At 37.0% G+C, this 18043-nt stretch overlaps 1 protein-coding gene across 1 annotated transcript; it reads right to left on the reverse strand.

Moving 5' to 3' along the window:
- Positions 1-466: 466 nt before the first annotated feature.
- On the reverse strand, positions 467-10855 carry LOC104222795 (nectarin-1-like; the record flags this gene model as incomplete). The annotated part of the gene is made up of 4 exons (XM_009774091.2): positions 467-1038; positions 1378-1422; positions 10048-10063; positions 10778-10855. Coding segments are annotated over 4 exons (711 nt in total), but the record flags the coding sequence as incomplete, so codon positions are not given.
- Positions 10856-18043: the final 7188 nt, after the last annotated feature.

The raw sequence follows: 18043 nt of genomic DNA on the forward strand, positions 1-18043 counted from the left end.
ACATAAATTTCCTTTTAGATTAAGTAATTTGTGTATAAAATACTTTATTTTTAATCACTGCATAAACAATTCATGCATTATAATTTTCACATAACTAACATGTGAATTAAATGACCTTTGTGCGGAACTTGTGAAATTCAATGATGATTAGAAGCATGGCATATAAATAAATAAATAAATAAATTACACAAGCTATTTTTAAGCTTAAACTTGAATCGTACCGATAAAAAGATTCTATTAATCCAAAAAGATTAAAAGGGGATATTACGCATTATGAAATTTTAGCTTATTGTTTATAAGATACCATAGATGCGTTCTAGAAATCAAAACCAAACAGAAAAAATTACAATCATTTATATAGGACTTGTACCATTGTAGCTAGAGCCAAAGAGAGACGGTATAAATACATATATATAAATAACTCTTATCCACCATATTTATTTATTATAAGCTTACAATTAAGTGACTACATAATTGCCTGATTATGCTCCATGGTCACATTCGTAGGTACAAGTCTTGCTCTTATCGCCCGAACTTCCTCAACACTAGTTTGAAATGCCCTGGCCACGACTTCGTCTGGAATTTGAGGTCTACTCGCAAACATGGAAAGTGCAATAACCTGAACACCAGGATTTTGGCTGTTAAAGGCCACAATAATAGTTGCGTTACCTCTGCCAACATTAAAGCTGAAATGGATGAGCCCTCTTGGGAAAACAAAGACTTCACCCTTTGTGATCAACTTGTTAACAAAAACATTGTCCGTAGTGATAAATTCAGCCCTTAATTGACCTTCAAGTACGAAAATTATTTCTGTGGCTCGAGGGTGAGTATGTGGAGGGTTTAAACCATCAGGATCGAAGTCTACTCGAGACCATGACATTCCCAGTGTGTTAAGGCCAGGCATGTTAAAAACGTTGGCTACCGCGACTCGAGTGCCAAATATGTTGGGTTCTCCTGGTTGTGCAATTCCCATTGATGCAAAATCTTCTGGAGTGAATGTAAAGTTCCTTTTGCATGAAAATCCATTCACCGTTATAGCTGTTTCACGTATATATTAAAAAAGGTTATATGAGTAATTAAATAAGAATAATCAACATTACGATTATATATATATATTGTGTGTGTGTGTGTTTTAAATTGCTCCAAAGATGCTTTAAACTAGCTAGACTTTTTGCTTATACTAATTTTTATGTTTACATAAGAAAATAATTTTGACAGATGAGTAATTAGTTGTATAATTGGTAGAAGCAACAGACATTGAGAAAAGAGACATACATTAATTCTCTATCAATGAAAAACATAACTGTTTATTATAATAAGTAAACCATAGAGAAAATGAGATGATAAGAAATTGGTTATTGGAAATGAAATACTAACATGAGTTGTAATCAGCGACACAAATATCCTGAAGTGGATCTGGATCTGACGCAGAAACTCTGTTAAAAGTAATAGTTAAAATGGTGATGGCTACCTTGAAAAGGATCATGTAAGCCATGGATAGGATTAGAGGAAGTTATAAGAGGAGAGAAAACGGTAGCTTTATTTATAATTAAGGGGCGTCATCATATTTATATTATTATATATAGGAGTTTCTCTTGATCAGGATTGATCTAGCCATGGCTCTACAAGTAATTCTGAACTCAATCTTTCATTTTAACGATTCCAACACGTAAGGAATAATAGTAACAAAATTTTGCAAATCATATATGAAATCTCATATGTGTGCAAGCCTAGTCCCCTTTAAAGTAATATAATTGCACCAAGGCAATTGTATTACTTCCATGTCTAAATCAAATTAATGTAATCATCTAGAAGACCACCTTCTCCCATAATTTGTTACCTAGTAAAATGAAAAATAAAAATGATGAAAACGTATAGAGTTTCCACTCATAAGACAAATTCCTTCACTAAAGTTACTGTAGTACTCATTCCTTTCTCCAGAAAGGAAATAAAAAGCATATGAAATGTTGAAATTGCTGGAAACTAGTAGTGTTCCACTGAATACAAACTAATATTAAATCACTGTACTCATTCCTTTATCCAGGTAATTATATTGACGCCTGGTATACTAACTGGTGTAAAAGCTGCGTATTGAATTAAATAAAGCCTTTTGATATTAACATCAATTTCCTATTAAGTAGCAAGCTCAAAATTGATGCTTTTTCCAAATGATTGGATAAAGAGTAAATATGTAATCTCAAGTGGCAAATGCATCTTGATTTAACACTATCTCTGATGTAAGATATATATCCAATCAGACGCTTAACAAGAAACAAGCACCTTCCTGAGACGTTAGAACTCTTTGTGAATTTAAGATAATTATCAGTGACTTTTGTGGTCTGTGTTGGCTGGATGGTTACCGTATTATTATTTGGAAAGAAATGTAGCGTGAGGTTGAGTTTTCAAAATAATTACAATTGTTCCGACATTGTGGAAGATTAGTTCCCCTCCTCCCTCTCCCTCCCCAAATAAAATAAAATATATCCAAGTAGTTTAGGTTCTACATTGACCTTAAAAACAGGGAGAATATATGACTTAAAAATACCAATTACTCAATTCCACAATCCAATCTAGTAATCTACTAATGTATTTCCATTCCTTTACTAGTCCTATCTATAAGGAAACATAAGAGACTAGAGAGAGGATCTCATCATGCCCGTTGTCTCTTTATGTTAGGCTTTCGAATATTAGTGAGAGCAGAACACACATTAATATTCTGGCCTGATCCAAAGACTTGTTACCTCATTAAGCTTTGCTAAGGCCTTTTCAAATTGGGTTTTGTTCTTCACTTTTGGTCGCGGGATGTATAATATATGCATTATCGATGTATAATGTATATGTATATATATATATATATATATATATATATATATATATATAATCTATGTATACTGACTAAAAAAATAAATAATGAATCTGATTGGCTATTTATGTAACTGCATATCCCTCTCTTTGTATGTTTTCTCTTTTTTGTTGAGTGCGAATTTTTTTCCACAGTCCTGGATTAATCCACTTTGTGACTCGTATTTGACAGTAAATTTGTATTTCCTACGTTGCTTTTAATCGAAAGGAAGATTACAACGTAAATAATATATATAATGTTCTCTGTATATTTCTAGTTTACTAGGCTTAGGGTACGCACGATGTACGTGAATCCTGTCTCAATACAACAACAACAACAACAACAACAACAACAACAACAACAACAACAACAAAAAACTACCCAGTATAATCCCACAAATGGGGTCTGGGGAGGTAGGATGTACGCAGACCTTACCCCTACCTTACTCACTGAGAATCCTATCTCAATGATCTTGAATATTGGTTGTGTCTAACTAACTTAATAATTAAAGAAACTATCTCAGAAGTCCGCAATTATCAATAATTCAACATAAAATTTATTTCATGTTTGCAATTTAGTAATTTCAGTTTCACGCGCAAGAATCATGAAAATCTAAATAATCTTGAAGAATACAAATTACAACATATAAGCAAGCAACTAATAATTAGTGAACTTTAAGTAAACACTAAATCAAAGTGCATGTCACGACCCAAAAATTCACCGCAGGCATCGTGATGGCACCTAGTTTATAAGACTAGGTAAGCCGATTACTATACAATTAAGACAGTTTTTAACAATGATAATTTGAAATATAGTTTAACATAAACATCGAAACAAAAGCAGAATAAGCCTACGCGGCAATAATCATAACAACCTCCCAATATGGGTAGTACAAAGTCACGAACTCTAGTTGAATACAAGGAATGATCTTAAGGATCAAAATACAATACTGTTCAAATGACAAACTGATAGTACAATGTAACGAAAGGATTCCAAGGGTTTGCGATGACCAAGCAGCTCTACCTTAGATCCTCACGATCAACAAGCTAACTCTTCCGGGTCCAATATCTCCAATACCTAGCTCTGCACAAAAATATGCAGAAGTGTATTATGAGTACACCATGGTTGGTACCTGATGGTAGGCTATAATCTCGTATTTTAGTCACTTATTTCACTCTAATTCATTGCACTTTAATTGTGTTTGAGTTTTAATTGTTAGTGTTTTGTACGTATTGTGTGTTTTATGCCTTGTAGGAGTGATTTTGAGTGTTGTAGATGTTACAGAACTAATTTCAGTTAATTGGAGCTTTGAAGTCTGAGTAAAAGCCCAAAGAATTAAGCCGGGATCATGTTCGGGGGTCGGGGACCAAGCCTAGAGATCAAAAATCGAAGTTTGAACCGTACTATAAGATAATCCCATAGCAACATTGCGTGAGGCACCGCGGATCTACAAAACCTGCTGCCTGACAGAAGTTGAGCTCTCTGGATTTCCCCACTAATGCCCTGCACGGCGTATCGCCCCATGCGGCGCGCTTGTGCAATTTTTATAGAGCCAATGTCCTATTTTGGCTAAGAGAAGTTGGTTTCGTCTGGGTCCGATCCTACTTGGTATAAATATATAAAAAAAATATTATTTTCTGGACTTTTGACACGTATTCGATCTAAGGAGGCTAAGGAGGAGTTGGAAGAATACGAGCACAAGGATTTCATCATTCCTTCCTCACTCAAGACCCGAGTTTGGATTGAATTTATGTTTTCCTATACTTTTATTATATTTGTGATGAATTACTCCATGTCTATGGAGTAGTTCCCATTAGGGTTTGATGGATTTGGTATATTGATGATTGTTTGTGGGTTATAACTCTATTTTTATGTATTGAAGCGTTTTTGGATGATTTAATTGTTGAATCTATATTCACTTGTTCATGTAATCGAGAGAGGCATAACTTGTGATATCTTTGCATTATATTATTGGTTGAGTTCATTAATTCTTCTTAGTAATCGAAAGAGGCTAGGTGAATAATTGATTAAACTTAGTTAGGAGGATAATCAAGAGAGGTTCTCCTAAAGACTAATCCACTACGTATTCTTGCATATCTTCACAGAGCTTAAATTGGTTCATATCGTGATGTTGAAACTTAATCGAGAGAGGAGTTTCTACTTAACGTTTGAACTAATAGTTGAGTGAATTCGAGAGACTCACTTGAATATTAGAAGTGAATTATCTAGAGTTAAATCTTAGACAATTATCATGCACCTATCCTATCAAAACTCTATCTTGTCCTACTGATAACCTTATTTGCTCATTTCTTATTTCGATTGTCACTAGTCAATAACTTTAGATTTTTAGTTAATTTTATTATTAATATCATAAATCTCAATTGTTGATCTTCGTGGATAGCAATCAAGCTGGAAACTACGAGAGTATTATTTAACTCCAATCCCTGTGGATATGATATTATACTATACTATATTTGATTAGCGAGCATAATTTAAGTGTGTGTTTCGAACTTGTCAAATTTTTGCGTTGTTGCTGGGGATTGTCCATTAATAGTGTTTGAAATAGTTTTTAGTGCTAATTCAGGAATTTTCCTTTTATTTTATTTTTCTCTTTTTACGGTTGGTATTCTTAGACTGTGCGCAGGTTACATGTTAAGATTAGTGCATGACTCGAGCTTTTAGGAAAGAAGTGCTACCCTACGAACCAGAGATAGAAAACAACTGCAACAGCTGCGGAAGGAAAGAAATCTCATCGAGACATTAGAGAAGGTTGGGCAACCCTCAACCAAAGGAACTGTGGCTGGAGATAGTGATGAGATTGTAGATTTGGCTGCAAAAGAGGCAGCCCAACAACGAGAAGAAGCTTCTAGGTATGCTGAGGAAGCAGCTATTAAAGATACATAGATTATATATGAAAAAGAGAGGGCTTAGAGACTTACACAAAATCAACCCTTAGCTGCAGACCAGTTCGGAAATATACCTCCCGTAGGCCTGGGAGATCACTGGACGATTATGCTAGACCGGTCTACAACCAAGGATTACCCAGTGTGAGACAACCTCCAATTGCAGCTAACATTTTCGAGTTGAAGCAAGGGTTGCTTCAAACCCTTCAAAACTACTGTGTCTTCAAAGGAAAAATGAATGAAGATCCAAACAAACATTTAATGGACTTCGAGGAGATTATAAATACATTTCAATACAATGGTGTGCCACAAGATGCAGTGTATTTAAGGGCATTCCCCTTTACATTCAAAGATGATGCAAAACAGTTGCTTCGAAGCTTGCCCACGGGATCAATTAGAACATGGGATGAGATGACCAGAAAATTCCTTGATAAGTATTTCTCATCAGCTAAAATGGGCAAGTTCAGAAGAGAAATCCATAGCTTCTACAAAAAAGAAACTAAACTATTTTTGAAGCATAAGAGAGGTTTAAGGAGATAGTGCGAAAGTGTCAACATAGCGGGATTGAACTCTGGATGAAACTCCAGGACTTTATGAATGGATTGACATCAGCCACACGTAGAATATTGAGCAATGCAGCTGGTAGCCCATTGATGAAGAAGACTCCAGAGGAGATAGTTACAATTATTGATGAGTTATCTGAAGATGCAAATCAGTGGCCCTATGAGAGTGTTAAAAGAAGAAAATCAACTAATGTTCACCAAGTTGATGTTAATATATCTGTGCAGGTACAACTTGATTCTATGGATAAAGAAATACAGAAGCTGACCTTAGCTACAATATAAAGTGAGCCTCATACAACGTGTGATATACGTGGAAGAGGACACCCTACTCTTGAGTGTCAAACTTCAATTGAGGAAGTGAGTGCTGTGGGAAATTAGAACTTTAATGCAATAGGTCAGAAGAACCCCGATTTTTTATGGAGTTCACCTGAGGGTACCGCAAATGCATGGCAACAAAACAACCCCAACTTTCAGGGACAAGGAGCTCCGGGCTTTATGAATCAGTTGAGGCCGTAGTTTCAGTCTCAATAGCCAAATCAGCCTGGTCTAGAGGATCTAATGAAGACTTCCATTATCAAGATAGATGAGAGGCTAGATGCCCATAGAACAGCTATCAAAAACTAGGAACATCCTTTCGAAAACTAGAAAGACAAGTTGGGCAACTTGCAACAATACTATCTAAGAGGGTTCCAGAAACTCTCCCTGCTGATACCGAGAGAAATCCCAAAGAAATAGTGAATGTTGTGACCTTGAGAAGTGGGCAAGTGTTGAAAGATCCCACTGCGATCCAAAAAGATGTGATACCTATAAAAGAAAGTGGGGAGCAGCTGAAGAATGATGTTGATAAGAAGAATAAAGGCCTGATAAAAGTTGAGAAAAAGAAGAAGGGAGAAACTTCAAGAAGGGAGGAACATGACGAGAGCAAGCATATGCCTGCTCTACCTTTACCCCAAAAGCAATAAGAGAAAAGCTAGACAAGTAGTTTGAGAAATTTCTGGATGTGCTTAAACAAGTTCATGTAAACTTAACATTCACAGAAGTGCTTTCACAAATACCAGCTTATGCCAAATTCTTGAAGGAGATCCAGGCAAAGAAGAGGAAGATAGAGGAGACCTTAGTGGTCAAGCTCATAGAGCATTGCAATGCGATATTGCAAAACAAACTCCCACAAAAGTGTGGAGTTCTAGGGAGTTTTACTATACCTTGCTTTTTAAGCTATATTAGTTTTGATAATTCTTTGTGTTATTCAGGTGTCTCAATTAATTTAATGCCTCTATCTATTTACAGGAAACTAGAGAAGGAGATCGGAAAGATAAGGTCTACACCAATTTCTTTGCAACTAGTAGACCAAACAACTCTAATACCCGAGGGGATACTGAAATATGTATTAGTTCGTGTGGATAAGTTCGTATTTCCCTTAGATTTTATAGTGGTGAATATGGAGGAGAACAAGAAAGTCCCCCTCATCCTAGGAAGACCATTCTTAGCAACAGGAAGAGCAATATTAGATATACAAGAAAAAAACTCATTCTTAGCGTGGGTGAGGAGACTGTGACTTTCAAGATGGATATAGAAAAGGGGGCACAAAAGGAAAGATCAGCTGCAAGTGTTTAATAGAAAGTGAAGGGCGTGAAAGAAAATGTCTCAGTAAGTGAGAAAGATAAGTATGGGGTGTACCCCAAGAAGGCTGAGAAGAAGCTATCTGCATGGATGTGTGGATTAGTTCAGGCACGAGGAATGGAGCTCGACTTTGACTCAAACCCCCACTAGATGTTTATGGAAGTTTCCTTTACCTTATGCTTTTTAATTGTGTGTCATGTTGACATGCCACAACTTAAAGTGTGGGGTGGGGATATGTTGTATGTATGTATATTAGTTTTAGTTTTGCTTTTATTAGTTTTAGTAGTTGGAGATAGAATTGTTTTTTGAAAAAGCATAAAAATTTTAAAATTTTCGATTTTTCCCGATGATGGATATCATCGATTGGTTTCTTGAGAGATTTAAGTCAAAATGGAAAACACAAAAAGATTTTTTTGTAAGTAGTGTAATAAGTCCCCCCTTGGTTTTGTTTTGTGTCGCAGTTCTTTTCCAAGAGTTTTGTTTGAACCGAGTGTACTTAGTTTTTCTTTTTATTAGGAGTAGGAAACTTTGTGCTATAATTTGAATTGAATGCAATTCTCTTGATTTTGTTATGCTTTGAGAATAACAACTGCTTTAGTTGTGACGCTTAGGTTCAGTTTTTGACTCTTGCATAAGTACCTTAAATAGTATGATCTTAACTTTGCTTAAATGCTTTGACTAGAGTGTCTTGATGAGTCCAATCTTGAGCGTGTTTATGTTCCATGTGTGTGTGAGGTTTTGTATTATTCCGTGCATTTTATTTGATGTATAGAACTTGCCCCGTGTGTTTGCAAAGCGAAATAGTAGTTCTATTCAGTCTTGAAAGTGATATAGACGTTTCTTTGTTGAGCTAGATATATGTTTACCCACCTAATTATTATTTATCTTAGTTAACCCCTTTGAGTCTGTAATCCTATTTCTTTGGCAACTATATTACAAGCCTTACCTATTTGTTTGAATTGACTATCTATTTGAATATTTTCACCTCTCGTGAGTACTAGAATTTTTATGAACTTTGTAAAAGTTAAAGTGTGGGGTGTTGGTTTGGCTTTCGAGTGGAACTATTGAAATAGGGAGAAAGGTGCAATGTTTTGTAAAAGTAAGAGCCACTTGAAGTGAAAAAAAAAAGAGATAAAAAATAGTTGTACTGTTGTGCAAATAGTTCGTTGATAGTGGTAACTCTTGATGTAATTGTGCTTAAACAAGTAGGGAGTTAAAGTATATTGATGTGAATGTGGAGTCATGGTTTGACATAAGTGTGGAGTTTTTAATGTTAAATTGTATGTATTAAAAGTACTTAGGGAGGTGTAGTCGCTCTTATATCTAAATGTATCCTACCCGTCCCGTAGCCTATATTACAACCAATTAAAGTCCTATTTGATCCTTGACCAAATGAACTCAATTAGTAGAGTAGTACACTACGGGAAATCCTATGGTACGTCTTTTGTGGCATACGAATGCTATTTTTGAGAGTGAGCGAATTCTTTCTATCTTGAGTTTCTAATTGTCCTTAAATTTTATTGTGTGTGAAAATACTATCTATTGTTGTGTGAGGGCACTTGATTCATGAAGGAAAGGTAAGTTCATTGACCTCTGTGTTAGAGTAAGTGAGTGGGTTGTGAAAAATGCGTGGTGCTTTTGAGTCAAAACTTGAGGCGAGGATGTTACGTTATTGTGCTTAATCTATTTTAAATATTCTTGATATGATGAGTTAGGAGAGTTGTTTAAAAAGGCCGTGTCCATATGAAGTGTAGTTTGATTGCTCGAGGAAGAATAATGATTTAAGTGTGGTGTGTTGATGGTAGGCTATAATCTCGTGTTTTAGTCACTTATTGCATTCTAATTCACTGCACTTTAATTATGTTTGAGATTTAATCGCTAGTGTTTTGTACTTATTGTGTGTTTTATGCATTGTAAGAGTGATTCCAAGTGATGTAGATATTACGAAGCTAATTTGAGCTAATTGGAGCTTTGAAGTCTAAGTAAAAGCCCAAGAGATTAAGCCGGGATCGTGTTCGGGGGTCGAGGACAAAGCTTGGACATCAAAAATTGAAGTTTGAACCATACTATAAGAAAATCCCATAGCACCATTGCGTGAGGCACGACGGCTGTACAAAACCTGCTGCCTGACAGAAGTTGAGCTCTCTGGATTTCCCCACTAATGCCCTGCATTGCGCATCGCCCCATGCAGCGCACATGTGCAATTTTTACAAAACCAATGTCATATTTCGGCTAAGAGAAGGTGGTTTCATCTGGACCCGACCCTACTTGGTATAAATACATGAAAAAATGTTATTTTCTGGACTTTTGACACATATTCGACCTAAGGAGGCTAAGGAGGAGTTGGAAGAACATGAGAACAAGCATTTCATCATTCCTTCCTCACTCATGACCTCCTGGAATCCTAGTGCAAACATGAAATCCACTAGGGCTGGCTCCGCTGCAGGCAACTCTTCTTGCTCCTTAATAATAGGATCCTCCACTAGATCCACTGGTGGTACAACTGGAGCAACTCTAGGACGCCCTCGTCCTCTACCATGAGCTGGAGGCCTCCTTCGGCCTCTAGCAATAGCGGGAGCAGCTCCTCCACGGTCGGGTACACCTGCTGCACACGTTCTCACCATTTGTGAGAGAATAAGAGAAAGATACTTAGCACAACATCAACTGTATGATAGATGATGAAGAAAGAGAAGTTTCCTAACACCCTATAGCCTTTCAAAGATAAGAATGAACGTCTCTGCACTGATCCACAATACTCCATTAGGCCTGCTCATAACTTGTGAGACCTACGTGAACCTATTGCTCTTATACCATGTTGTCACGGCCCAATTTCTCCTATAGGCCTTGATGGTGCCTAACGTCACTGCTAGGCAAGCTAACAGTGAACTAACCATGTGTTTATTCCTTTTATTAATTTCAAAGTAGTTGATTTTTAGTTATTAAGTTAATCAGAAGTGGAAAATTTGATAAGTTAAAACGCAAACTAATGAAAGAGCAAATACAGTGAAATACATATTCAAAAGCCATAAAGTGTCTACTAGCATGTTTCCAAGACCTGGTGTCACAAGTGTACGAGCAACTAGTAGAATATACAAAACCTATTTTACTATATGAATAGGATAGACAAAAAGTAAATACAAAAGAGAGACTGCGGGTGCTGCCAAATGTGTTCACGGAGCAACTCACCACTATACCTCATAATAACTTGGGTGCGTGCCTGAATGGACACCAAATGCACCTGACTTAGATTCTGCACGGTTAATATAGAAGTGTAGCATGAGTACATAAACAACATGTACCCAGTAAGTATCCAGTCTAACCTTAAATAAGTAGTGACGAGGGTTCGAGATCGACACTTACTATGGGCCAACAAATAAAATACAGAAATTCTAAATAGGCATGGAATATGTAAATAATAATAATAACACAATAGCAAGCAGTGAGTAAATGATTCTTTAACTGATAGTAAATTTCAAAATCTCCAATTAACACTTACTAACTCCAAATCAATTTTAGTCATTAAATAAATCATAACCTCTCAAGCCATAAGATAATATCAAGTGTAATCGGGCTCCGAGTATTATCACGCACGATCTATTCCGAGGTCGTACGACCCAATCAAAAATACTGTATGCACTGTTGACGGTCGAACGTCACAAACCATAGATGTATCTATTATACTGTCAAGGCGAACGACCCGCTCCCATGAGAGTAGAGAAGTTTTACCTCACTCGTGGAAGTATTTGCGACGCGAGAGGACATGGATTTCTCAGAGTTATTATGAATTCCTCAATTCTTCCCAAAAATAGGAGATCTAAATTGGAAATTTGCAACTTTAAAATCCCTAGTCTCTGCTCTATTTAAGAAAATTAATATGCATAATAAATATAATAGTACAATTAAAGCATGATGTGGATCTAAGACTACCTGGACATCTCATGAAATATAGCTACGCACGGACTCTCATCGCCTAGTGAATACGTAGCTCCCCACACAAGTAATACTCAACAAGATACACCTAAGAGGATGCGTTCCCTCTTATAAGGTTAGGCAAGAGACTTACCTCGTTCTCAAGATCACTTCCGGTTAACAAATCCGCTCTAAATCCTCAACTTGGTGCCAAACAACCCAAAACTAGCCAAATATTATATAAATTAATCAATATACACTCACAAGTTTATAATTTAACTATTAGAGTAATCACCTAACCCAAATTGGAAGATGCCTAAAATTCAACCCCGGGCCCACGTGCTCGGATTTCGAAAATTTTCGAAGATAAATGTTACTCATAACCTCACAAATTTAAATATAAAATTTTTACCCAATTCAATAATTATTTTCGTGGTTAAATTCTATTTTTTTTATCAAAACCTAAGATTTTCAACTAAATCCATAATTTTTACAATTTATGTGTTAAGAATCTACCCAAAATGCATGTGTTAAACTCATTTTGTAAAGAGATTACTTACCTCAAAGTGATAGATGAAAATCCCTCTTCAAAGCGCTCTAAAATCATCCAAGATGTGAAAGAAATGAACCAAAATAGCCTAAGTCCCGACATTAAATGAACCTCACTGCCCCAGGTCTGCCTTCTTCACGATCGAAAAAAATCCATCATGATCGCGAAGGCAATCTGCCCAGGGCCCAGGAGAATGGCCATCACGAAAGCGAGGAACCACATGTGAACGTGAAGGCTGACAAGCCTAAGCTTAGCGAACATAGGGTCCAGCTCACAAATGCAAAGAAGAAGGAGCTCCCCCCAGGCCCATCTCTCTACGTGAATGCGAGCCTCCTCACGCGAACGCGGAGGCCACAAGTCCTGGACCATCGCGAAAAGAGGCAATGGGTTGCAAGAGCCTAGAGAAAATATCAACCCCTTACCTTTTCCTTCTCCGCAAATGCGACACAGCCCTCGCGATTGAGAAGAAGGAAACTAGAACCAGCACACCAGTTTTTTGGAACTTAGCTCCGGGCGGTCCGAAATTCACCTGAGCCACCCAGGACCCTATCCAAGTGCACCAACAAGTCCATAAATATAACGCGAACCTGATCGAACTCTCGAAATTCGTAAAATAATATAAAAACTAAGAATTGCTCCCCAAAACCAAATTGAATCAAATTATGAACTTCAAGTTTTCAACTTGCTCTGAATGCACTGAATCATACTTAGGCTACTCGGAATGACACCAATTTTTGTGTGTAAGTCACAAATCACTATACAGAACTATTCCCAGGCTCAAAATCCCAAACGGACCTTGATAACACCACAAACTACTCCAAAACAAACTTAACAAACTTTAAAACCTTCACTGCGCCAACTTTCAACTTTATGCGCCGAAATGCTCCCGGGTCATTCGAAACCCAATCCGAATATTTGGACAAGTCTAAAATTATCACGACGAACCTATTGAAACATTCGAATCCCAATTCCGTGGTCGTTTGCTCAAAATGTTGACTCAATTCAAACTTATCCATTTTAAGCCTTTATTAAGGAACTAAGTGTTCTGATTTCAACCCGAACCCTTCCAAAACCCAAACTAACTACCTTGTAAGTCATAAAATAGTAAAATCACATACGGGAGGTCTTATTTAGGAGAACAAGAATCTAAAAAGCAAAATGATTGGTTAGGTTGTTACATTACACATTTAATAGTGGTTTGGAATTGGTTTTCTACCATACTCACAATTGCCTTTATGACTTGTAGGGTATTACTTTTTCAACTCAAGAGTTGGGTCTAAGTGGACCTACTATTGTCATATACTACGGTAAGGAAGTATTGAAGTTATTATGTATGGACACATGGTAAGGACCCCATAGATCTACATGAAATATTTTAATGATTTTAGTGGTGTCAGTTGTTCTTTGAGGAAAGGAAAGCCTAGACTGCCTGGCCATGGGGAAAATAGTACACATGAAAGATTGTTTGGCAGAAAAGGTTATAGATATGTAACGACCCGACCGGTCATTTCATGAGTTACAGCCTCATTTCCCCTATTTATTCTTCTTTATGTGTTGTTCAGCTATATTTCATCGTATCGTCTTGGTTGGTTCGAGTTCGGAGTGGTCTTGGAGTGGAATGAGACACTTAGTCTCTAATTTAGGAGCTTAAGTTGGAAAAGTCAACCGAATGTTGACTTATGTATAGAAGGTCTCGGATGTGAATTATGATGGTTCAGATAACTCCGTTAGGTGATTTTGGACTTAGGAGCATGTTTGAAAAGTAACTTGGAGGTCCATGGTAGAATTTGGCTTGAATTGGCAAAATTGGAAATTTGGAGTTTCTAGTCGGCAGTGAAAATCTTGATATCGGGGTCGGAATGGAAATATGAAAATTGGAGTAGGTCTGTAGTGTTATTTGTGATGTGTGTGCAAAATTTTAGGTCATTCGGAGGTTATTTGATAGGTTTCGATGTTGTTTGTGGAATTTGGAATTTTTAAGTTCTTAGGCTTGGATCCGAGGGTGATTTGGTGTTTTGGTGTTGTTTAGAGTGATTAGAAAGCTCTAATAAGTTTGAATGATATTATGGCATGTGTTGGCATGTTTGGTTGAGGTCTTGAGGGCCTTGGGTGAGTTTCGGGTGGTTAACGGACCAATTCTTGATCTTGGAAGTTGGTAGATTTTATGGTATTTTGTTGCAGAGAAATCCTTCTTTGCATTCGCGAGAAGGCTTTCGCATTCGTAAAGGGATGTTGAGAGAGGGAGCTAGGTTGTTCTTTGCGTTTGCAATAACAATCACGTGTTCGCAAATGTTCATGAGTTTAAGGCTACGCGTTTGCGACCTGGGCATCGCGTTCGCGTAGAGTCAACGGTCATGTGGAGCTTCAAGCAATTAAGCCTACGCATTTGCGTGGAGTGTTCTGCGTTCACATAGGGTCGAGCTGAGTGGTCTTTGCGTTCGCGAGTAGGCCCTTGCGTTCGCGAAGAGGAAGACATCTGGGTAGAATGTTTAAGTTCAAAAACAAGGGTTCGAGTCCATAATTTCAAAATTGAATATAGAGCTCGGGAGAATGCGATTTTGGAGGGGATTTTTGGAGGAGTGATTGGGGTAAGTGTTCTTCACTCAAGTTTGGTTAAATTCCATGATTGTATCTTGATTTTTATCATTTAATTTGGGAATTTGGGGTGAAAATTGCGGAAAATGGAAGTAAAATTTAGAGAGTGGATTTTAGGGATTTGGATGACTATCTGACATCGGATTTTGGTGAATTTGATATGGGCAGACTCGTGAGCGAATGTGGTTTCTAGTGTGATTTTTATCAGATTCTGAGACGGGGGCCTGAGGGTCGGGTTTGAACCAAATTCGGGATTTTTGGTCTAATTTGATAATTTTCATATGGGTTTCATTCCTTTAGCGTATATTGACGATAATATACTGATTTTGGTTAGATTCGGAGCATCTGGAGGCCGAATCGAGAGGCAAGGGCATCATAGGCTAGAGTTTTGGCTTGGTTTGAGGTAAGTAACGCTTCCAAACTTGGGTTCTGAGGGTTCGAAACCCCGAACTATGTGTTCTACAATTAATATTGAGGTGATGCTGATGCCAAGTGATGGGCGTGCACCATGAGAATTGCGGCCTGGATCATTCCATGGCATCGCTTAGTGACGATTTCTTGCCGATATCTGTGTTGTGATGATATGATTAAGTTAATGAACTGTAAATCATGCTAATTATCATGTTAGGGATTTACATTATTACTGTTGAGACCCGAGTGGTCGTTTCTTCCTGTCATCTTATTAGCTTCATTGATATCTCGTACTCAGTCTTATTCATGCATAACATGTCATGTCTCAGTCTCGATTGTTATTATTTGACACATTATATCATTGTTTCAGGCTAGTTTCATGGCATTGTGAGACCGTGTATGTGAGACTGGAGAGTGATGACTGAGTGAGGCCAAGAGCCTAATTAGGAGTGGCAGTATGGGATCGTGCTGCATGCCGCAACAGAATATTGATTATGCCTTCGTTGGCTTGTTATAGCACTTGGGCTGAAAGGAGCCCTTCCGGAGTCTATACACCCCCAGTGAGCGCAGATGATATTATTGAGGGATGTATTTCCCTGGACATGGATTTGTCCAAAGTATTGATATATGGAGATGGATTTCTCCACAGAGATGGACTTCCCTATTTCCTCGGTACCGAGTGACATCTAGTCATTGTTAAGTATGTTCTAGGATGGATTTTCCTGGGCCGGATAGCCATATGTGGTACTGAGCGGTTGAGTGTGTATACATATATACCTGGAGATGGATTTCTCCTCAGGGTTGGATTACCCTTGTTCCTCGGCACTAGATGACTTGCTGTCAGCATTGTATATATTTCAGAATTTATTTCCCTGGGTCAGATGGCCATATGTAGTACCGAGTGATTGAGCACTTGAGGGTGGGAGCACATGGTGCAATTCATACATTCTGTGCATTGGCATGCAGAGTTAGGTGAGCCTTATATTTTACATTGTTCAAATCTATATATATTTCATTGTTGAACTGTATTCCTGAAAGAATAGCATGCCTACTTTACTGCACAACTTATTTCTGTTTTCTGTTGAGGTTACGTTCGTCACTGATAAGTTGGTATTTTACCAACTTATATTATCTTTAAGCCTATATTTTTGCTATGTTTGAGTGATAAAATCATGTGTTTAATATCATTTATTTCTATATTACAGGTTCTATTTGATTTAGAAGTGATCTTGAAGAAACCAAGTGAAACGAGTCAAAAAGAAGCTGAAAAGAAGAAGATCTGGAAAATGCCCTCAGTTGTCGCAAATGCGACACAATTCTAGGAAATGCGGAGAAAGCAGAGATGGGAATTACGAATAGTCCATCACAATTGTGAAGAAAGACCATTCCAGCTGTGCTTGCAAATGCGAAGAAGACCTCACAAATGCGAAGTCAACCAGGCAGTTAACCTTCGCAAATGCGAAGCTCAACATTATAGTCATAGTTCGCAAATGCAAAAATCGTGCTTTAGTTCTGGGCAATTATGTCATTGCACATTTTTTGGACCCAAACCCTTTAATACCCAAACCATCTCATTGCAATATATCTTTTGGCTTATTTTCAGTCTTGAAGACTAGAGAGAACAAGTTTGGAAGCTAGGGTTTGCACACACAATTGGGTTTTGCATATTCGAAGCTTGTGGTTAAAAATTTCTTACTCATTTGTACTCATTTATTCATTTTCTTGCTTTGTATTGTATATCTAACTGTGTAGTATTTTATCCAACGCTTGAATCTTGTTTATAAAATAATTAAAGTGTGGATTAAGTATCTTGTTGTGCTTATGTATTGAATGATTTTTATCTTTTATGAAATGAGTTATTGTTTCTTTAGTTATTCTTGTTATTTAATGTTTTCAAATTGATTGGCTAACCCTAGAACTCGCCCATTAACTTCGAATTAATTTTGGAAAAGATTATTTGGGGTTGGGATAGATTAATTAACAAGAACTTGAGGCTTTAACCCCCATTTTATAGATTCTACTTAGGGATAGGATTGAACTACTTGTAGACATATTCGGGTGTGCTTAATCTTCTTATTGTTTTAGGAATAATTCAATTAGGAAGTCTTGTTAGTCTTAGGAAGAAGATAATATAGAATTATTACCCGTGGCTAATTAATATAAACTCGCTCATATTTGTAAAATCGTGAAATATATTGGATCGTTACTTGAGTGTAATTCTCAATGCATCCATACTTGTAGCCATTGATCATTTTACTTTCTTTCTAGGTTAGTTTACATTTCCGTATTTAGATATAAATCTTTTCAAAAACAAATTCTAAGTGTTTGGCATTGCATAACAAGTGATAATTCTCTTACATTCCTAATTGCCTACATATTGTTCTCTTTGGGATTCGACCCCGACTCATAGTTGGGTAAATTATATTACATGAGACCATGTCATTTACTTTTTAGTAGTGGATTTGGACTTTATCAAAATTGGTGCCGTTGCGGGGGAACAATTTGGCGTAATTTAGGTTGTTTGAGAAATAAGTGTAAATGCTTTGGTCCAAACTTGTGAATATTTGTGTAATTATTTTTCTTACCTTGGTCTATTTTTCTTGTTTGTGTCTTGTTTATTTTTTCTTAGTTTTGAAAAATGGTATCATAT

The sequence above is a fragment of the Nicotiana sylvestris genome, chromosome 1 (genome assembly GCF_000393655.2).
Source record: "Nicotiana sylvestris chromosome 1, ASM39365v2, whole genome shotgun sequence".
Classification (NCBI taxonomy): domain Eukaryota; kingdom Viridiplantae; phylum Streptophyta; class Magnoliopsida; order Solanales; family Solanaceae; genus Nicotiana; species Nicotiana sylvestris.